The sequence below is a fragment of the Eptatretus burgeri genome, chromosome 21 (genome assembly GCF_056783735.1).
Source record: "Eptatretus burgeri isolate ZD-2024b chromosome 21, Ebu_testis_v1, whole genome shotgun sequence".
NCBI classification, from domain to species: Eukaryota; Metazoa; Chordata; class Myxini; order Myxiniformes; family Myxinidae; genus Eptatretus; species Eptatretus burgeri.
The window spans coordinates 1,067,871-1,090,424 of NC_140981.1; the positions used below are offsets into that span (position 1 = coordinate 1,067,871).

At 46.9% G+C, this 22,554-nt stretch overlaps 2 protein-coding genes across 7 annotated transcripts in view; one reads left to right on the forward strand and one right to left on the reverse strand.

Moving 5' to 3' along the window:
• Positions 1-1,365: 1,365 nt before the first annotated feature.
• Positions 1,366-14,429, reverse strand: LOC147008115 (uncharacterized). 6 transcript variants are annotated; one of them, XM_085865572.1, is made up of 4 exons: positions 13,937-14,427; positions 10,707-10,923; positions 8,593-9,226; positions 1,366-6,124 (listed from the first exon to the last, which is right to left on the reverse strand). In XM_085865572.1, the coding sequence occupies exon 4, from the start codon at positions 6,057-6,059 to the stop codon at positions 5,088-5,090; it is 972 nt and encodes a 323-aa protein (XP_085721698.1). In that variant the 5' UTR covers positions 6,060-6,124; positions 8,593-9,226; positions 10,707-10,923; positions 13,937-14,427; the 3' UTR covers positions 1,366-5,087. The 6 variants fall into 6 exon arrangements, with proteins under 6 accessions (XP_085721698.1, XP_085721699.1, XP_085721702.1 ...); XM_085865573.1 differs by lacking the exon at positions 13,937-14,427 and adding an exon at positions 11,038-13,890; XM_085865576.1 differs by lacking the exon at positions 8,593-9,226 and having other exon boundaries at positions 1,366-6,089; positions 13,937-14,428.
• A 5,875-nt stretch (positions 14,430-20,304) lies between these two features.
• LOC147008116 (uncharacterized) overlaps positions 20,305-22,554 on the forward strand; it is an 8,033-nt gene continuing 5,783 nt past the window's right edge. Inside the window, exon 1 of the mRNA XM_085865550.1 lies at positions 20,305-21,337. Coding sequence (XP_085721676.1) covers positions 20,664-21,337 — 674 coding nt within the window. The 5' untranslated portion in view covers positions 20,305-20,663. The remainder of the gene's footprint in view (positions 21,338-22,554) is intronic.

Sequence of the window (22,554 nt, forward strand, 5' to 3'; positions counted from 1 at the left end):
CCATGAAGTTGTGGGAAAGAGTAGTGGAAGCTCGGTTGAGAGGAGAGGTGATGATCTGTGAGCAGCAATATGGGTTTATGCCAGGAAAGAGCACCACTGATGCGATGTTTGCTTTGAGAATGTTGATGGAGAAGTATAGGGAAGGCCAGAAAGAGTTACATTGTGTGTTTGTGGATTTAGAGAAAGCTTATGATAGGGTGCCAAGAGATGAGTTGTGGTATTGTATGAGGAAGTCGGAAGTGTTGGAGAAGTATGTGAGGATCGTGCAGGATATGTATGAGGACAGTATGACAGCGGTGAGGTGTGCGGTAGGAATGACGGACCGGTTTAAGGTTAAAGTGGGATTGCACCAAGGATCGACTCTGAGCCCTTTCCTGTTTGCAATGGTGATGGACAGGTTGACGGACGAGATCAGACTGGAGTCTCCATGGACCATGATGTTCGCGGATGACATCATGATCTGTAGGGAGAGTAGGGAGCAGGCTGAATCGAGCCTTGAGAGGTGGAGGTACGCACTGGAGAGAAGGGGAATGTTAGTCAGTAGGAGTAAGACGGAGTACATGTGCGTAAATGAGAGGGAGGGTGGTGGTATGGTGCAGTTGCAAGGAGTTGAGGTGGGGAAGGTGGATTGGTTTAAATACTTGGGATCAACTGTCCAAAGTAACGGAGAGTGTGGGAGAGAAGTGAAAAAGAGAGTGCAGGCAGGATGGAGTGGGTGGAGAAGAGTTGCAGGAGTGATTTGTGACAGAAGGGTAGCTGCAAGAGTGAAGGGGAAAGTATACAAGACGGTAGTGAGACCAGCTATGTTGTATGGTTTGGAGGCGTTGGCGCTAACAAAAGACAGGAAGCAGAGCTGGAGGTGGCAGAGTTAAAGATGCTGCGATTCTCGTTGGGAGTGACGAGGATGGATAGGATAAGAAATGAGTGTAATAGAGGGACAGCGCAGGTAGGACGGTTTGGAAACAAAGTGAGAGAGGCGAGATTGAGATGGTTTGGACATGTGCACAGGAGGGAAACGGAGTATATCGGGAGAAGGATGTTGAAGATGGAGCCGCCAGGCAGGAGGAGAAGAGGAAGGCCAAAGAAGAGGTTCATGGATGCGGTGAGGGCGGACATGCGGGTGGTTGGAGTGTCAATGGAAGATGTGGAGGATAGAGAGAAATGGAGACAGTTGGTCCGCTGTGGCGACCCCTAACGGGAGCAAAGCCGAAAGAGGAAGAAGAAGATATATATATATATATATATATATATATATATATATATATATATATATATATATGTATATATGTATATATATATATATATATATATATATATATATATATATATATATATATATATGTATATATGTTACGGCTGTGGAAATTCGCAAACCACCATTCAGGTCCCGAAGGTGAGATAATTCAAAGTACATGTGTAGTTAGCCCCAAACCCGTTGTTTAGAGAGAATTTATGTGATTCATTCGGGCTGCGACGCTTTGAGTTCGGCGTTTTTCTGTTCTTATCTATCTTTATTTTGAATCAACCGCCATAACCATCAAACCACCACCGATAAAACCTCCACCACCCTCACCTCTCTCCTTCGACGGCCATTCCCGCATCACCTGTGAACACTGAGCGTTGGGCTGTCTCGGGCTCGTTCAAACGATACGCACCGAGCCACGAGTGCAAATAGCGGCCTTTCCGCTGGAAAATTCGGATCAAGAATGCTACACGCCCACTTCTGATCCATCCAATCAGCAAGCGCGGAGCGGCTTGGCCCCGCCTCAAGGCGTGTCCATGTGAAATCGAAATATGCAAATTCTAGGATCAGGGGAGGTTCACGCCCACTTTTCCTCCGTCCAATGGGCGAGCGTGGCTCCGCCCCCGAGCTCATCCTGATCCGGAAATTTGCATATTGGTTCTCCTGCCGGCCTATAAAACGCCGAGCGCAAGGCGAATCGTGGCAGAGAGTTTTGAAGGCAGAGTCAGTTTTGGTGGCAGAGAGTTTTGAAGGCAGAGTCAGTTTGGAAGAGCAGAGTGTGGCAGCAGCAGAGTCGGGTGGCGAAGGCACCGAGTTGGGTTCTGCAGTCGGCTGAGGAGAGTTGGGGGAAGAGGCCAAGGAGCTCGGGTCCGAGGCGAGAAGGACGGCGGTCAGCGACAAGGTCGCGGCGGGAGATCGCTCGTCGCCGGACCCAAGCCAGCCAGCCATTCTCCCTCCTCCAGAGCATCAACAATTCCCCCTTTTCCCCCGCGCTTAGATAGTGCAACCAAGGGGGCCCTGTTCCCACCCCACTCCAAACGTCGTGCCAACGAAACCCGCGAAGGAGCACGGAGTCGGGGCACAGCCACGCGGCCACGTCTGCGGCTCGTCCGCCAACGCGCCATGAGGACACGGGTAGGACCCACCCGGTCGCGCGGACCTGGCCGCTCCTTCAGGTCCCGCGCACATATTGGCCTACAGGCCTGTCTGCCCCCTTGTCTATGAGGGTGGCTTCTTTCCTTTGCTTTTGAGTAAATGTGGGTTGGCGCCGTGTCTTGTAAGGTAGAACTGTGTAAGTGTTGCCGTGTGTACGCGTATTCGGTTGTAACTCTGCGTCGTTGTTTCTTTTGTTTTCCTGATATAAGTGCATTCTGACTGTTTGGCTTCGGAGGGTTCGGAGTGGGCTTAAAACGCCCGATAATTAATCGGAACCGTCGAGGCCGACGATAACACCGCTCGGTTATCCCGATAGCACGGAACGGACCGCTTAAGCGGTTCGTGTCTGGAGTTGGCCTGCGGCGAGGTACGATCGCCCCGTCTACCATCCGCGCAGGTACTTAGGTAGATCGAATTTGGCGAGCAACCCTATCCTGCGCGGGTGGGCAATTGGCACGGTCGTGGTGGGGTTAAACCCCCACCTGTGACTGGCTCCCGGCGTTGTTCTGAGAGGGTCACGACAGAATTGTCCGTTCCGGTGGGCGAGGCGGCCGCCATTCGAGTCGAGCGGCCGATCACACGCCGGCGGGCGTGATTCTCAACAATTTTAGAGGAGAGAGGGCTTTTGATAGCAAAGAACAGAATGTACAGCTTATCAGCCCGGTCACCTTGTACTTGCAAAAGAACCAAACAATGTCCAAAGTGTCAAATAAAGACAAGTTTATAAGGAGGTGGTAGGCTTTAACAATTAAATAATAGAACAGTAGAGAGTAAAAAACAAACACTTTGACCTACTCAGACTGAGGCAAAGGTTTCTTGTCTGAAGAGTAATAATTTCCCCAACAGTGTTCTGTGAATTTCCACAACCGTAACAATATATATGTAAATATGTTTGCATATCTAGAAATATAGTAAAGGTTTTTTTTCTGGGGAGATTGAACACATGCTTGGAATGGCAGACAAGCTCAAAATTGCAGCTCGGAGGGAAGGTAGTGTTATAAAGGAAGCGAGCCGAGGGTCGAGCTGTTTGATAAGCATCGGGAAAAAGTTTCCCTCGTCCCAAATTTCTGAAATCCTCAATTTTCATCCGATTGACTTGAAATTTGAACGGGATTTTCATATCACCTTCCTGAATTCAACCACCAACTATTTTTGAGGTCAACATCAGCCAAAAGGTCAACATACGTTAAATTTCTGAAACCCTAAATTTTTATGAGAAGCCATTCGGGAGTTTCTATCAGATCTCACAGAAGGAAACTCCAAGGAGGGAAAACCCATCTGTCTTCCCTTTCCCCCATGATAAGCCCCACCCCCCCCAAAATGGTCACTTTTCACCATGAAAAGGGCACCCATTCTATGACATCACCCAGTAAACATTTTTCATTCATTTCCAAATCTGTGCTGTTGTCGATCTGACTCTGCTGTTCGACAAAAGGTTTGTCGATGTAACTGCACCTGTGTGTGAGTTGTGTTACTTGGTAAAATAAATAATTTGTCAATTATAAATTAATTACACGAGGAATCAAAAAGAGATGTCGGGATGGACCTTGTCGGGATGGATGGAAGGTTAGAAACTGAATTCTCATCTTTCAAATGGAAAAGGGTTGTTGGACTTTCGATACAATTAACAATTTATATTCGTCCATAAATAATAATAATCAGATTAAAGTTCCAATTTACATTGAACGAGGAAAGTAATCAAAGATAAAGGTTGAAAAGATTTGGAAAAACAAACAATTTAATGGTCAACACCTGTACACCTGATCATAAGACGAACAAAGAATAAACCCTTACAGGTGATGTGAAGAACTTCCAACAAGAGGAACAACAAACACAGTCATGGGATTAAAGATATCCCAAAGTTTGAGAAACAAAATAGAATTCCAGTTCATGTTTACACTTTTAATAAATAAAAATTACCCCCGTGTGGGGTGACGGTCATCTCTATAATGTTTTTTTACGATCATAATCGATGAACCGTTGCCAGATATCTCCTAAAATGACAGACTCGATAGGTTTTGAAAATGGCGACTTTTATAACTTACGTGACCTCGTGACCTTGACCCTGACCTTGAACCCGGACAAAAGTTATATCGTTGTGCAACACTCATCGACCTCTACCCACATACTAAGTTTCATGAAGATCGGAAAGAAAAATTGGTGACGGACGAACGTTCGGACGGACGGATGGACATTTGGTCCGGCTTTATTAGGTCATCTCAGTGGAGATGACCTAAAAATGAATCGTGTGGGTGTGTTTGAGTGTGTGTTTATTTGTTTGGGTGAGTGAGTGTGTTTGTGTGTGTTTGTGTGTGTGTGTGTGTGTGTGTGTGTGTGTGTGTGTGTGTGTGTGTGTGTGTGTGTGTGTGTGTGTGTGTGTATGTGTGTCCACCTCCATTTTGGTAAAGGGTCATGTTTGGTCGAGCAAGTTGTGAAGTTTTCTTGTTTTCAGAGTTTAGTTCCGAGGGTTCTTTTCAGGATAATCACTGATCCCCATTCAGCCTCCAACTCTCGTTCGTTTGTAGTAATATCAACTCTCAGGAATGTTTCAAAGATCTCAGTGAGGTTCTTCTTGATCACTCGAGTTGCACCAATCACTGACACAATGTCGACACTCTTCAACTTGCAGGTTATTTTGACTTCATTTTCCAGATCCAGGTATTTGGTCATTTCCCTGATGACACGGTTTTCACATCGAAGTCGTTGGGTCCTCGCACCTCTGTTGTATCTTCGTGTGTATTTTTTGATGACGAGAAAAATTTGATAAATCAGCAAATGCCTTGTTACAAACAGAACACTGGTAGGGTTTATCCCCAGAATGTGTTTTTTGATGACGATGTAAAGCTGATGAAGAAGAAAAGGCATTCGAGCACACAGAACACTTGTAGGGTTTATCTCCCGAATGTCTTCGTTCATGTCGATGTAAAGATGATGAATCAGTAAATGCCTTGTTACAAACAGAACACTTGTAGGGTTTATCTCCCGAATGTCTTCGTTCATGTTGATGTAAAGATGATGAATCAGTAAATGCCTTGTTACAAACAGAACACTTGTGGGGTTTATCCCCGGAATGTGTTTTTTGATGACGATGTAAAGATGATGAAGAAGAAAAGGCATTCGAGCACACAGAACACTTGTAGGGTTTATCTCCCGAATATCTTCGTTCATGTCGATGTAAAGATGATGATTGAGTAAATGCTTTGTTACACACAGAACACTGGTAGGGTTTATCCCCGGAATGTATTCGTTCATGTTTATGTAAATTTGATGAATCAGCAAATGCCTTGTTACACACAGAACATTTGAAGGGTTTATCCCCAGAATGTACTCGTTCATGCTTTTGTAAAGATGATGATTGAGTAAATGTCTTGTTACAAACAGAACACTTGTAGGGTTTATCCCCAGAATGTCTCCGCTCATGTCGATGTAAAGATGATGAAACAGGAAACGCCTTCGAGCACACGGAATATATGAAGGGTTTATCCCCGGAATGTAATCTTGTATGACGATATAAATTTGATGAAGTAGTAAAAGTCTTGTTACACACAGAACACTTGAAGGGTTTCTCGTTTCCTTGGATCTGCTTGATCGCCTTTAAACAACTTTTGTGGTTGTTGAAAGAGACGCTGCTCGATTTGTGATTGTCCTGGGAAGAAGGCATTTGCTGATTGAAATGATCTTCTGTGTCGAACTGCGCAGAGTTGGTAAAAGAAATTATTTCTTTTTCTGCAAATAGAATGAAACACAAAACTAACTGGAAAGCATGAGAAATGCATCATTAGAACCCCCCGCCACCACCCAGCCCCCACAGTCCTGTCGACCCTCTTAGACCCCGACATACAGCATGTATATATATATATATATATATATATATATATATTATAAAAAAAATTTTAATGTCGTGAAAAAACTTGGGGTGAATGTTGTTGTCAAGTTTCATTGAAATTGTGTCATTTCGGAGAAGAAAGCAAATACATATTTTGGGGGGTGTTGATGCAAATTTCTCCAAAATTAGCAGAATGGGTTTGAGGGTGCCCAAAAATTGAAAAAGAATGTGACCAATTAAACTTGATTGATGATTAACTTGAAAAATTTAATGTTTTTGGGATGCAGCACAATGTATTGTTATAACTCTTTTATGGGAAATGTACTCAAATACAACATGATTATTACATTTATGTACTTAAACATGTATCTATTTTAATAATACGTATTTGCATTTTAAATGACCTTGTATCCCTTGACTGTATTGGAAGGTTACCAGTCTGATAAGTAAAAACAACCATTGTTCCCCAAAACAGATTGGCGTTCCAAATAATCTTTAATCTTCATTCAGGATAATAGAATCACCTCGTATTTTATTTGGCTTACGAAGGGATTCCTGCATATAAATAATTATATGCTGGTGCCTGAACGTCTGGCTGGAAACAAGAGTCCAGCTTAAATGGAATGTGTGTGAAAATAATGACCAAAACTCCCATCAACCTTCAGGTCATAAATATTCCTTATCCCAGCAAAATTAAGCTGATCTCCAGATGGCGACTGCCACAAAGCTGTGAGTGATTATTTCCCCTGAACCCCAAAAACATCAGGTGTGGCGTCAGCATGTGTGGAGGATGAACAGACATAGTGTCACTGAATACTACATTGGAATTCAAAGTTTCCATGTGCGTACAGCAGAATCAGAGGAAGACTATGTGGCTCATTGCAGCACCTCTGAATTCTCCATCTCAATATGTTCGTGTTTGCATATGTTTTGTTTCAATAAATGACTCAAATATACAGAAGGAATTGAGAATTCTTCGACAGGGGAAACCCACCCATAGACCCCTCAGACTTCGATTTTTCAAATGCTGTTTCCAGACTTTGCTACGTCATGGGTGATGAAGGTTGTGGTCAACTTTGATCAGAATTATTCGTGTAATTTATGAGGAGAAAAGAAATACCTATATCGGGAGGCACCCCCCCCCCTCCACCACCACATCAGGCCCGATTTTTTTCATGCCGTCAACAAACTTTGGTGCAAACCAAGTGATGAAGGTTGTGGTCAAGTATCATCAAAATTGTGTGTGCAGTTTCGGAGAAGAAATTGCGAAAAATTGAGGTGCCTGACAGCAATAACCCTTCCATCTCCTCCAGGAGTATCGGGGGAGGCTTAAAGAGAGAGGGTAATCAGATATTGCAGTCCCTCACCAGGACGTCTTTTGCACAGTGGTTCTGTGTCATTAATACAATTCAATTAGTGATTATGCATAATTAAGACGTTCCAACCCGTAATCGGGACATAATTGAGAGTCATACATTCCACGAGCAAGTATTCAACAGATAAACGTTCCAAAACTACATAATCAATCAATCAACCAACTCAAATTTCAATCGTATGTAATTGATAGATGTGCTCAGGTTTCAATGGTAATTAACAGACGTACTCACATTTCAATAATATGTAATTAATAGACGTACTCAGCTTTCAACAGTGAAGGGGTCTAAGGGTGAAAAAACAAAAGGGGTCTGAAATGTCCAAATGGTCTGAAGAGGGCTCAAGGTCTGAAAAGTGTTGAAAGGTTCAAAGAAGGTTGATATTGTTGTGGGCCGAGGTTCGGTGGCGATCAAGGACCACGAGGTGGAGCAGTGGAGTCGTTTCCCACCGAACATCCGGAATTTCGGTCGTAACCCTTGGATAACTCCAAAGGTCACGGGTCCCTTAGTGGACCGTGGTCGCCAATATTTTGATGCCATGGGGTAAGGTTAATTGCCTAATTTCAATATACCTAAATACCCACGTCGTCCAACCACCGGAGAAACCACACCCTCGGCCGACTTTGTCCGAATCGAGTCGCTATCACCGACTCAGATCCGGCGTAACCGAGCGGAGTTAACAAAGCCGCGCCGGACCAAATGAACAATTTACGGCACGATCGGCCTTGCTAATTCTCAAACCCACACCATGAGAGGCCAATGAAGGAAAGCACAGAAAAGGAGCTGGAACATTTAACAGGGGTTTATTTTACAAAGAATAATCAGGGAGGGGAACACAGAAAGAGCAGATTTTTTTCGAATAAGAAATGTAATGTACAAGGAACGAAAACACTTCACAGCTCCACTTAACAGACTGGGCCCACGGACACACACACACCCAAAAAGAAACTGGACCCCGTGGGTCTATTTCGGTCAAGCCGGGCCGGGGTACCTGCCTGCTTCGTGCGGCCACACCGACTCTGAAACCACCACGGTGGGACCTGAACCCACAACCCGAAGTCCACGGCCCACGAACGAGGCCGCTCAACCACGATCACCACTGTCTCAGACTGCTCCAACCACGACCGCAACCGTCTGCAAAACGCTCGTCGACAACCACAAACCGCGCCGCAATCGCCAGGATCACCGTCTCCCGAACGCTGGTCCAGACAACCACAGACCGCGCCACAATCTCCACGATCACCATCTCCCAAACGCTGGTCCAGCAACCACAGACCACTCCGCAATCGCCACGATCAATGTCTGCTCAACGCTGGTCCAGACAAACACACTCCTCCTCTTGAGAAGGGAGGGTTTCTTCTCCCTCGCCATTCGCCTCCTGATTGGACCGTCAGTTGTCAGGCGACTCGTGGCGGCCTCCCGATTGGCTGGGGCGTGCGTGTGGTGCTCGCCCTCCACTCATTGGCTGGAAGAAACGCTGTCTGCTCCTCCTTCGAGCCGAGGCGACAAAGGCTCCGCCCACGTCCTCAGCCAAAAACACGTGCGTAATGGCGACCGGGTCGAGTGCAGGATGGCGCGCTGTTGTTGTCGTGGATGTAGTAGTTGTTGTTGTTAAAAGATCAAATAAACCTGAGAAAACAATAATTCATAGCGCACACATGTAATTCCCATTAGACAAAGTGGGGATTCTAACTGTAAACACATCCTTATCGAAATAACTAAGCTGAGGGACTCTAGCTGTTTGTGTGCACAAGGTTTCCAAATCCGTAACAATATGTCTAAAAAGGGTCTAAATGGGTGTGAAGGGGTCGAAAAGGCCTTAACAGGGTCAAAATTGGCATTAAAGGGTCTATTGGGGTCTACAGGCAGAACAAGGTGTAAAGGCATGAAGCTGTTGTCAATAAATTAACTCATGTGAGTCAATAAATTAACTCTGGAGTGTAACACGGAAACAATCGGCCAAATGACCTCCTCATGACTGTTTAAAACGCCTATTTTGACGCATCGTGGTTAAAAATCTGATCGCAGAAAGATGTGTCATGAATTAACTTTGGGAGCTCAAAGCAGTGACGTCACAAATAAAAACATATTTCACTGTTATTTCTGTTTTGAGAGATGGATGACCGATTTCATGCTGCAGACTCTTCTTCCTCCCTCTTCTTCGACTTCTCAGGGTGGTGACGACACTTTCTTTTCTTCCATTGACCAGCTTACAGTGAGAACTCTCAGCAAAGCCTTGGGTTGTCGAGAAAAGCTCCACCAGAACCTCCTTCAAGGTGATGTGAAATCTCACCTTGAAACGTCCAAATTTAATAACTCGTTATCCTCACTGAAGGAGAAGGTATTGCATTTGGGTCCGTTCGTCACTTTGTTAAAAATTATTTTTGATATTTATTTTATATATTGGTCCTTTTTATTTTTTTTATTTTTTTAAAGGCTCACTTGGCTGTGCCTGGATGGGTTTGGGGGTGGAGGAGTAGCAGCTGAAATGTGAATCCTATCCAGGTTCCCCCTGATGACTTCATCTTTGCTTTTTGCTTGTTTGGGTTCCTTCTGATTACTCCAATGCATTACTGTCCCGATTTGGTGTTCCATTTGATTTGAATTGAATTTATTTTAATCCCATTCCAAATTAAATGGAATGATAATAAAGATCAAGGGTCAGGCTCAGGGTCAGGGTCAGGTGTCCAATCAAAGCGGGACGTCTTGGTACCCGGTCATCATTGCCAGCAGTTATAAAGTGGAGGTTCCAAATTATGTATCTTTATACTGATGTAACACACCAGTACACAAACACCAGACAAAATATACCACATAAAACAACACAAACACCACACAAAACAAGTTCTGGCAAGGGTCTGCAATCTCTGATTGCTCTTTCTAGTTTTAATTTGCAACGATAAATGTAATCACATCATGGTTCTGGAAACACCTCCCAACCCCCTGAAAAACTCATTAAATCTTGTATATACACCCACCCCCACCCCACCCCACTCCAAGCCCCAACCCCCACGCATTAGGTACGTAATCTTTGAATGCCCCTGAGATAAGACATCGTTCAGAGGTCAGCAAGATCAATAATATTTGTCAGAAATTAAATATATCTCACCTGTCAGGCCAGGTCAGGTACGGGAGGATGCACCAGAGCAGCGCATCATTGTGTCCACTTTTCGCCGGTACTCCAGAGGTCTCCGTCTGGCCATCACACAGACAGATGCCTGGCCCACTCCCATCTCCTTGAGATGCTGATCAACCTGCTGCAACCACGAGGCACGTGGTCGGCCCATTGGCCTCCTCCATTCACGAGGATCCCTCGCCGAGAGAATCTAGTGAGCAGGATCAGCATCAGAAAACGAGCCACATGTCCACACAGCCGCAGCTGACGCACACAGACTATGCAGGATGCAAACCTCATTGATACCAAAGAAGAGACATCGTACCAAAGGAATTAAGTCTCCGTCTCAGATCCCTGATCAGAGTCCAAGTCTCACATCCATCGAGCACGACTGGAAGCACCAAGGACCTGAAGACTCAGACTTTCGTCCTCCCGCACAGGTACCGGTAGCACCACACTCCATGATCTAGTGAATCCATGACTCCCCAAGCCTGACCCAGAAGTATCTTGACCTCTGGCTCAGAGTCAGCAGAGACATGAATATCATTGCCAAGGTAAGTGAATCTCTCTGTGACCTCAATATCCTCGCCACAAGCAACGCTAACATCCTCGACAGCTGGTGGATCAGCCTGGTACAGCCCTTCAAAGTAACTGGCCCAGGGGCCTTCACTTCGGACTCCTCTATCAAGAGCCGACCACCCTCTGCTCTAACTGCAGAACACCGAGGGACGGGCTTGGAGGAACGCAATGCGCGAATTCCCCTGCAAGCAGGATGAGAATCACTTGAACACAGGTGATGCTCTACTCCCTCACAGATTCCTCACACATTCTCCTCCTTGTCCATCCTGAGCGCATGGACAGTTTTACCCCTCAGATCCCTGAACAGCTCAGCTCTGCCAGTCAGCCTGGCCCTGCAACTCTGGTCAATGGTATCCAGTGTCCCTTGAGAAACAAAATTCTTCTTCGCCCTCCGGTGAGTTCCAAAACATCCACCGGACCCATCAAGGATGGTGGTCTTGAAGGCACTTCACAAATCTTCAGGATTCCCCAAAGCACCCAGACCCCCTAAATCTCCACTCAGCCTGTTCGCAAACTCCTCAGCTGCCCTCTCATCTTGAGCTTGCCAACATCCAGCCTCGGCTGGGATGGTGCCATTCTCCTGGATTTAAGCTGAAACTTCAGAGTTGCCACAACAAGCCTGTGTTCAGTGTTGAGGAACTGAACACTCCAGCAGACCTTGCAATTCTGGATCATCTTCCAGTGACCATCAACGAGCACATGGTCAATCTCCTTTGCCACACCGCCAGCGTTGGAATTACAAGTCCAGCGATGAGCCTGTTGGCGCTGAAACCATGAACCAGCCACCCTAAGTCCGTGACTTCTTGCAAAGTTAAAGAACTTAGTGCTATTCTGGTTCACAGTTCCAGACCCATGGGGACTAACGCACGTCTCATAACCATCCCGATCAGTTCCAGTCGATGCATTGAAATCCTCCAAGACGAGAAGAGTATCTCGCCTGGGGCACTGATGAACCACAGACTCGAGTGTGGCATAGAATGTGTCCTTCACAGTGAGATCACTCGCCTCAGTCGGAGCATAGACAGAGACCAGGGAAATGACACCTAAGGAGTGATGAATCCTTAGTCTCATTACATGCTCATTGACCGGTGTTACCTCAATTATCATAGGAGTCAGCTTCTTGGACACAACCACAGCAACTCCTTCGGCATGGTAACCACCAGAGCGACCAGACCAATAGTAGGTGGAACCACCCGCCATGATGTCGCCACTACCCGGTCTCCGAACCTCAGAGATGGCTGCAATACCGATGTCCAAACGCTTGAGCTCAGATGATAACAGAGACAGGTGATCATCCTCTCTTAGGGATAGGACATTCCAGGCCGCAACCTGAAGGGACCACCTCAGGTTAACCCAAGGAGACCGCCGTCTGGTGGACACCTCAGCACCACTCCGACACACACCACCACAATCTGACCCAGGAATGTTACCCCGTGGTTTTCCTCCTATCATCTAAGATTGGGGGTCCCGAAGGCTTTGCCCCAATCCCGTCATCCGGTGAGCTGCCCTGCGGAGGGGAGCTGTACAGGAGGTTCTCCCACGGAGTGGGTTTTCAGATTTCTTTGTGGTACGTTTGTGGAATGAAGGGTTTTCCGGTGGTCGGAGTACAAATCCTGCCTCTAACCTCCTAATAAAGAGTAACCCCACTGCAGGAGGACGTCCGCTAACACAGTTGGTCACTAGATACGGATGGACGTTGGCTCACAAGGAGCCCCTCCACCTTTTGACAGGTTTTGTTTTTAATCCTGATGGGTGTCCATATCAAAACACCCTCGTCACCAGAAAACCTGGTGGGGGAGACTTTTTAGTCGCTGGCAACCCGACCATGGAACAGGTGAGTACAAGAGACCTTCAGCAGACCTTTCTCACCTGTGATTGACTATTTCTGTGACAGTGACCAGAAACCATTTGAAAATTAAAAAATTAATGGTTGCCAAGGTTACGGGCTCCACCCACTGCAATGTCTCCTCACTAAATTTTTCTTTGAATTCCCCTTTCTAACAATAAAACCCACTCCAAACATTTCCTCATTTGACGTGAGACATCCACAATTAAATTAAACAAACATCGACGATAAAAACACAAATCTCGATGTTAACTTGGTTCTTTTAAGGCCGAGAGTGTCTTGGCAGGTAAAACACCACGTGGTGCTTCATGGTGAATTACAAACCTCCACCAGGCTGAACCGTTCACGATTTGTATCCACTGATCGGATTCGAACCTGAACCAACATCGAATCGGCTTGTTCTCGTCACCAAACCAAATCATCCACGACTTTTAGAAATATCATCAAGTGTCTCGTTTTTGTCCCCGTCTCTCAATGGTGAAGAATCACTTTCGATATTAAATAATTCTCGTGTCCGGATCCGGATCTTCACCAAAATCGAATCAATTTGTCCTTGTCACACACCTAACCCGTCCACCAAATTCCGTCCAAATCCATCCGCAACTTCTGAAGATATCCTGTTCACAGACAGACAGACATGGGTGAAAACATAACCTCCGTCCACCCTGGGTGGTGGAGGGAACAACGAGGGGTGAAGAGGAGGGATGAGCAGGGATTTCCCCGACACGGTGATGACGTCATACCGCAGGCGACCCCAGCTCGCCCCCCTCACCCTACCCCTCCAGGATCCCCTACTCACCGCACGGACGTTTCGACTCCTGACGGTGGAGAAATTGTGCTGCGGTCAGTAACGTGTCCATGTTGATCGCTCGTTATTCAAATGGAGGATCCCGGGTCTCATGGGTACCTCGAGTACCCTTCCCCTCCACCACAGCTTCCTCCAAGGATTCCCTTTGATCGGCGATGCACCCGCTGCCTGAGCCCCGACCTCCCCAAGCCGTGCTCGCTCACCACTCCCCTCCTCGAGGGCGGAATGGGGCCTAAACCCCCTTATCATGTCTCGGACAAACGAACCACCCAACGTCCCGTTCCGCCGTCCCCACTCCCGTCCGTTGAGGTCTCCGCACGATCAGTGTCCAGACACAGGAACGTGATGCACGAAACTTCATCGGCACATCGTCGGTAAAATGGTGGAAGATGGGAGTGCGAGGGCGGAGCACGTGACGTCAAAACAGTGGGAGAGTCACAAAACACGGACGAGAATCTCTGGATTCGGAATGACCTTTACCCTGGACCTTTGGATTCGAAGCGAATTTTACCCCAAACCTTTCGCAAATGATGTGACGTGGGATTTATATAAAATAAACCGGATGATTGATTGATATCTTCTTGTATTCTCTCACGTTGTCGTCATTTCCGGACCTAAAAGGTGGGATTGTGCAAACTCCCGTGATGAGGCTGAGTCTTTGGGTCTCTAACTCTCTCACGTGGTCTTTCTGTCTTCTAACGTCTCCTCTCCGGCCTTGCCACTTGTCTCCGCCGACACGACGTCGAACCGCCCCTTGCTTCTCGATCAAGCCTCCTGTCTGGCCCCGCTTTCTGTTCCTTATCTCCGACCTCACGACCTCGACGAACGGCCTCTTGCCTGGTCCTGCCTGCTGCTCATCTCTTGCCCCCCCCACTTTGGACTCCACTCTTCACCACTCGAGCCCCTCCTGTAGACACGATCTCCACACGTACGGTTGTAGCCAAACAACTCAACCATTATCGGGTGCCGCACCACGGAGCATCCCTCCCCCGAAACGCTCAGTTACCGAGAAACTGTAACCTCAACTCCCTCCCTCCATGGCTGCAAAAGTCCCTTTCACAATTGGGTTTACTTTGTCTGAGTGTGTGTCTGAGAGTGTTGGCGCCTGTCCGTTAAGTAAGCCTGTATAAGATATTTTATTGTTTTGATTGTTGCTTTATTAATCACGCGTCAAGTCTGCACTGTGTCTGCTTTGTAAGTTGCTTGTATAATTTCCGCACCCTACACCTCTCTCATCTTTCCCTGCATTACACCCCCAATAAACCTTTGTTGTACCACATGCTTTTCCTCGCTTATTGTAAATAATTAATTGTAGAAATGTTCCCAGCTCGCCTTTGTCTTTTCCCTCATTGGTCCAGCATGGTTCGAATCCAGGTTTTGCCGGGTCTTTATTCCCAACGGTCCGTTCCTTCTCGCCAGTACGTCCTTGGCAGTGTCGCTCAGCTGCATCCGGTCCGGAAAGGAGATCCAATCCGGTTCGGACAAGGCGTACCGAGGGCGTGGTTCCCCGGTGGCTAAATCGCGTGGTTAATTAGGTAACCCGATTCACACATAAGTGGGAGGACCCGAGGTCACGCGGTTGAGTTATTGGAATCCACGGTCGGATAGCCCACCCACCACGTCACGGAATTATCCGTGAGCAACGGCCTTCAATTCCGGGGAGTCTGGTGGGAATCGACGTAGCTTTCCCCCACCTAGTGGTCTTCTCACCCGACCCCGCCGGCCCACAACAATATGTCCTTGTTTGCATGTTTTGTTTCAATAAATGACTCAAATATACAGAAGGAATTGAGAATTCTTTGACAGGGGCACCCCACCCATAGACCCCTCAGACTTCGACTTTTTAAATGCTGTTTACAGACTTTGCTGCATCATGGGTGATGAAGGTTGTGGTCAATTTTGATCAGGACTATGTGGGTAATTTCTGAGGAGAAAATAAATACCTATTTTGGTGGGCAACCCCCCAAATAAGGCCCAATTTTTTTTATGCCGTGAAAAACTTTGGTGCATACTGGATGATGAAGGTTGTGGACAAGTATCATAAAAATCGTGTGTGCAGTTTCAGAGAAGAAATTGCAAAAAATTGGGGTCCACTAATTGCAGAAACAACCCCGACAACAGCAATAACCCTTCCCCTATCCTGCAGGAGTTATCCAGCAGCAGTATCGGGGGAGGCTTAAAAAAGAAGGTAATCAGATATTGCAGGCCCTCACCAGGACTTCTTTTGCATGGTGTTTTGTGTGTTTTTGTGTCATTAATACAATTAAATGAGTAATTATTCGTAATGAAGACCTTCCATCCCATAATTGACACGTAAATAACAGTCATACATTCCATTCGCAAGTAGTCAAGAGACAAACGTTCCAAAACTACATAATCAATCAACAGACCAACTCACATTTCAATCGTATGTAATTGATAGATGCACTCAGGTTTTAATGGTAATTCACAGACGAACTCACATTTCAATAATACGTAATTAATAGACGTACTCAGCTTTCAACAGTGAAGGTGTCTTCGGGTGAAAAAGCAAAAGGGGTCTGAAATGTCCAAATGGTCTGAAGAGGCCTCAAGGTCTGAAAAGTGTCGACAGGTTCGAAGAAGGTCGATATGTCTGAAAAGGGTCTAAATGGGTGTGAAGGGGCCTAAAAGGCCTTAACAGGGTCTAAATTGGTATTTAAGGGTTTAATGGGGTCTACAAGCCGAACAGGGTGTAAAGGAGTGAAGCTGTCATCAATAAATTAACTCATGCCAGTAAATAAATTAACTCTGGAGAGCAACATGGAAACAATGGGCCAAATTACCGCTTCAGGACTGTTTAAAACGCCTATTTTGATGCACAGTAAAAATCTGATCGTAGAAAGTTTTGTCACGAATTAACTTTGGGAGCTCAAAGCAGTGACGTCAAAAACAAAAACACATTTCACTGTTTCACTGTATGTACAGATGGATAACCTATTTTCATGCTGCAGACTCTTCTTCCTCCCTCTTCTTCCACTTCTCAGGGTGGTGGCATCACTTTTTCTTCTTCCATCGACCAGCTTACAGTGAGATCTCTCAGCAAAGCCTTGGCTTATTGAGAAAACCTCCACCACAACCTCATTCAGGGTTATGGGAAACCTCATCTTGAAATGTCCAAATTTAAAAGCTCGTTACCCTCAACGAAGGAGAGAGTATTGCGTTCGGATCCGTTCGTTACTTGGTGAAAATTTTTTTTTGCTCAGTATGTTGATCTGCAACGTTTGTCTGTCTGTTTTTTGTTCGTAAAAACAAAAAAGGAGATTTTTAATCTCCCACCGTCGAGTCTTCAAAAATCCAGTGACCCTCAAAAATGTTCATACTGATCGGATGTCACGTTCCACATATGCGATTATGACGTCATAACGAAAGCACCTCTGACAACATAAAAAAAAAATCACATTCATTCCCCCATGAGGAGTCCTTGCCTTGTGCTGTTTCATTTTTTTTCCTTGGTGCTGTTTCAGAGATACAGAGGTCCAAAGTTGTTCAGTTTTTTCCCAAATAGCTACCACCACGTAACCTATGACGTCATAATTATTATTAAAACATTCTACATAAGTTGTCGCACCGGCGATGAAAATTTCATCTCGATCCGACAAGCGGTTGCCGAGAAAAAGACGAAGGTTCTATGCGGACAAACAGACAGACAATCCCTCCATATGGAGTCCAACGACACTCCATGATGTGGGGTGCTTTGTCTACATCCTTATATATGATATCTCACCTCTGTGCTCCTTTTCTATCCCCACAATGGTTATGATGTCGATCAACATGACCCCGGGATACTCCTGCCCGGTCGAACAGGACAACACCTTTTCGTCCATGTCCTGCTTCTTGCTGGTCTCAGGCGCGGGCACAGACGGGTCCTTCACGGAGTGATTGTCTTCCTCCACGCACTCATGCCAGTTGGTTGGACCTCCTCCCACTCCACCGCCACCGGTGACCAGCGCACGTGGCAGGGTAGCGCCCAACGGTATCAGGACCGGCGGCTGGACGGGCCAGGACGGCTCCAGATAGGGCACGACCCGCGAGTCCGTCGAGGACTCCACCAATATCTCGGTCTCGTCACAATCCACACCACATCCAACGCCACAACGGGACCAGGCTGCAGGGATGGGTCGTGCTCCAAATGCAGGTCTATTTGCGTGATATTCGACAATGGCACGAGCGTGGTCTTGGGCCCCCCCATCCATCCTTGGGCACCGCTGTGTGGACCGTCTGACATCTCAGCCGTGGTGTCCGCATCGCATCGCTCAGGGTCACCACATCCAGCACCACACTCGACGGTGGGGGGGGGGAAGAGTAGGACATCTCAAACCGTCACTGGGGCGTGGTTAAAGAGAGTCATGTGACCCGCCCATGTTCTGGAGCTGTACCGAGTGGTTGCAAACGCTTGAGTGGCACACCTTTTGGAATAAAGAAGTACAGTGCATGCGAAAGTTGGCTGTCCTGCTTGCTTGCTGGTCTCTACCTGCATCATGTACCTGCCAGCCTATGACAGTCTCCACCACCAACACCCGTCTGCTTTCCCTGCCATGACCACTGGCCTGTGTGCCGTCTGTTTTGTCCCACGACAACCAAAGCCAGCCATGCCCGTCGTGCCCACGTGACCCCCCAACGTGAATACTTCCAACATTCGTGTGAATAAAATAAAAATGTTTCCATCATGAGCTATTATTTGAACAGAGACCCCAACACTGACACCCGTCATCTTCTCCACAGATGTCGGTGATGCGTACATCAGTAGATCCAGCCTTGCCAGACTTGCCAGATCAGTCGATATAGAGTCCAGTGCGTTCCTGTATTAGCGAATCACGTGTTCGTGACGTCAGATTCGCGGCAAAACACGTGACCTTCAAAAATTACGCGGGGAAACTCAGCATGATGAGTTTAAAAAAAAAAATAAAAAAGAAACATTTTATTTTTAAAAGTGAATTTTGGGTTAAAATCGCGTCCGTGATTTCAAATGAATTCAAAGAATGAAAGTTCAGTTTGAACGGATTGTTTGTGTTTCAGATTCTGTTGTGAAACTGGAGTTCGAGTCCAAGTTCCTGATGATTCGTTCCCTCGACACGAAGGTTCGAATGAAACGACATTCTTTTTGTTCTATTTTTATATTGACACACATTAACACCCTCACAAACCACTATACATCACCATTGTAGTGTAGTGTTTGCAAGGTACAAACGTCCATCTCCTCCTCGTCCTCTTCCTTTTTTTTATCAATCCAAATTATTCCTTCCTGTGGAGTTGGATGAGGAACGGTTCGATCCTCTTGTGACGACAACTTCCCCAAAACTGATTAGGAAGAGAAAGATAAATAAATGGGAATTATTTAATAATTAATATAAGGGGAATCCCCCAACATAGTCAATGGACCCGCCAATGTTCATTTGGGACGGTTCACGACCATTTAAAGTGTGTATACATCCGCGGGGGATCAAAACACGCCCACTTAAAGGCACGCCTACTTAAAACCACGCCCACTTCCGCTGCTTTGCAATCCGCCAAGTGTCTCTTACTCCCTCGGTTCGTCTCCCATTGCCTTTCACTCTCTCACCCTCTCACCCTCTCACCCTCTCACTCTCTCACCCTCTCACCCTCTCACTCTCTCACCCTCTCACTCTCTCACCCTCTCACCCTCTCACCCTCTCACTCTCTCACTCTCTCACCCTCTCACCCTCTCACTCTCTCACCCTCTCACCCTCTCACTCTCTCACCCTCTCACCCTCTCACTCTCTCACCCTCTCACTCTCTCACCCTCTCACTCTCTCACCCTCTCACTATCTCACCCTCTCACCCTCTCACCCTCTCACTCTCTCACCCTCTCACCCTCTCACTCTCACTCTCTCACTCTCTCACCCTCTCACCCTCTCACCCTCTCACTCTCTCACCCTCTCACCCTCTCACCCTCTCACTCTCTCACCCTCTCACTCTCTCACCCTCTCACCCTCTCACTCTCTCACCCTCTCACCCTCTCACTCTCTCACCCTCTCACTCTCTCACCCTCTCACTCTCTCACCCTCTCACTCTCTCACCATCTCACCCTCTCACTCTCTCACCCTCTCACTCTCTCACTCTCTCACTCTCTCACCCTCTCACCCTCTCACCCTCTCACTCTCTCACTCTCTCACTCTCTCACCCTCTCAATCTCTCACCCTCTCACTCTCTCACCCTCTCACTCTTTCTCCTCCCTGGGAATCACTATCTGCAGGAGTCAATGGGTTGAGGACTTGGTACGATGCAGCCCTGGTGATGTGGACGCCCTTCCTCGCTGTTCTGTGTTTTCTTCTCTGTTCCTGTGAAGGTGAGACTCCATTATTGTTGACAACGGCGCAATGGCGGATCCAGGGGTCGGTGCACATGAACTCCCCCCCCACCCCCCATCCGCCCGGACAATCGGCAATTGCACATATTTTGCTTTCACTCTGCAATTAATCCGAGGAACCGCCATATTCAGTTGGAATGAACATGGTGATGATGTAGCGCAGGCTCGACGGTCCAAACGGCCTCCTCCAGCGTCCAAGGACCACGTGGTGTCGTTTCCCTGATGAATTCCGTTGACAAAGAGAAGGCAAGATTTGACGTCGTTGCGTCATGACGTCTTCGCGTTGATGGGTGTACGTCACGCCGACTTGCTCCCCGTGCTTCGTTGTCCACGTGCTTTGCGAGTGTTCCTCGTTAAAACGACCGAACGATGGGAAACTGTTGCAGCGGTGATCTTGGTCCCACTCGGTCCACACTCCGACACTCGCACACCCTAAACATCGCCATGTTCGGCTTGGACTTCGCCGGGAAGACCGCGCTGCTCTATCACCTCATGCTGGGAGAGTCCGTACGGACCGTGCCGACCATCGCCTTCAACACCGAGTGTGTGTACGTGTCCTCACCTCATGGGCGAGAACGTGTCCCCCTCCAGGTGTGGGATGTTGGTGGGAGGGAGAACGTGCGGCCATTGTGGCCTCGCTTCGCACGGCAAGCACGTGGTCTGGTGTTTGTGGTGGACTCGGCGGACCCTGAACGTTTGGAGGAGGCTCGTTGGGAGCTCGTCCGTGTGGTCCGGCTCTGTGAGGGTCGGCAGGTTCCGGTGCTCGTGTTCGCTAACAAACAGGATTCACCTGGGGCGGTCGGAGCCGAGGAGCTGGAGAGGATCCTGGGACTACGTGAGGTGTGCGCGGGCACCACGTGGCACATACAGGGGGTCAGCGCGAACACGGGTCGGGGTCTACACGAGGGTCTATCGAGGCTCCACGAAATGATCGTGATGGGGAGAAAAGTCCTCAACACTCGCTCCATGAGCCTCGGCCACACACGGAAACGGTCGAGGTCACGTGGGCTCGGACCCGACCACGAGGATCACCGGTCATACAGGTGAGGGGACCGAGCAACAAAAACAACGACAACAACAACAATGCATCTCTAGAAACAGGTGTGGGAGGCACGGACGTGCGGTGTGAATTGGAGTTTCACGACGATCACTTCACGACGATCACGATCACGTAATACCCTTCATTCACGATCACGTAATACCCTTCATTCACAATCACGTAATACCCTTCATTCACAATCACATAATACCCTTCATTCACAATCACGTATTACCCTTCATTCACAATCACATAATACCCTTCATTCACAATCACATAATACCCTTCATTCACAATCACGTAATACCCTTCATTCACGATCACGTAATACCCTTCATTCACAATCACATAATACCCTTCATTCACGATCACGTAATACCCTTCATTCACGATCACGTAATACCCTTCATTCACAATCACATAATACCCTTCATTCACGATCACGTAATACCCTTCATTCACAATCACATAATACCCTTCATTCACGATCACATAATACCCTTCATTCACAATCACATAATACCCTTCATTCACGATCACATAATACCCTTCATTCACAATCACATAATACCCTTCATTCACGATCACATAATACCCTTCATTCACAATCACATAATACCCTTCATTCACGATCACATAATACCCTTCATTCACAATCACGTAATACCCTTCATTCACGATCACATAATACCCTTCATTCACGATCACGTAATACCCTTCATTTACGATCACATAATACCCTTCATTCACAATCACATAATACCCTTTATTCACGATCACGTAATACCCTTCATTCACGATCAAATAATACCCTTCATTCACAATCACATAATACCCTTCATTCACGATCACGTAATAACCTTCATTCACGATCACGTAATACCCTTCATTCATGATCACGTAATACCCTTCATTCACGATCACATAATACCCTTCATTCACAATCACATAATACCCTTCATTCACAATCACATAATACCCTTCATTCACAATCACATAATACCCTTCATTCACGATCACATAATACCCTTCATTCACAATCACATAATACCCTTCATTCACAATCACGTAATACCCTTCATTCACAATCACATAATACCCTTCATTCACGATCACATAATACCCTTCATTCACAATCACGTAATACCCTTCATTCACAATCACATAATACCCTTCATTCACAATCACATAATACCCTTCATTCACAATCACATAATACCC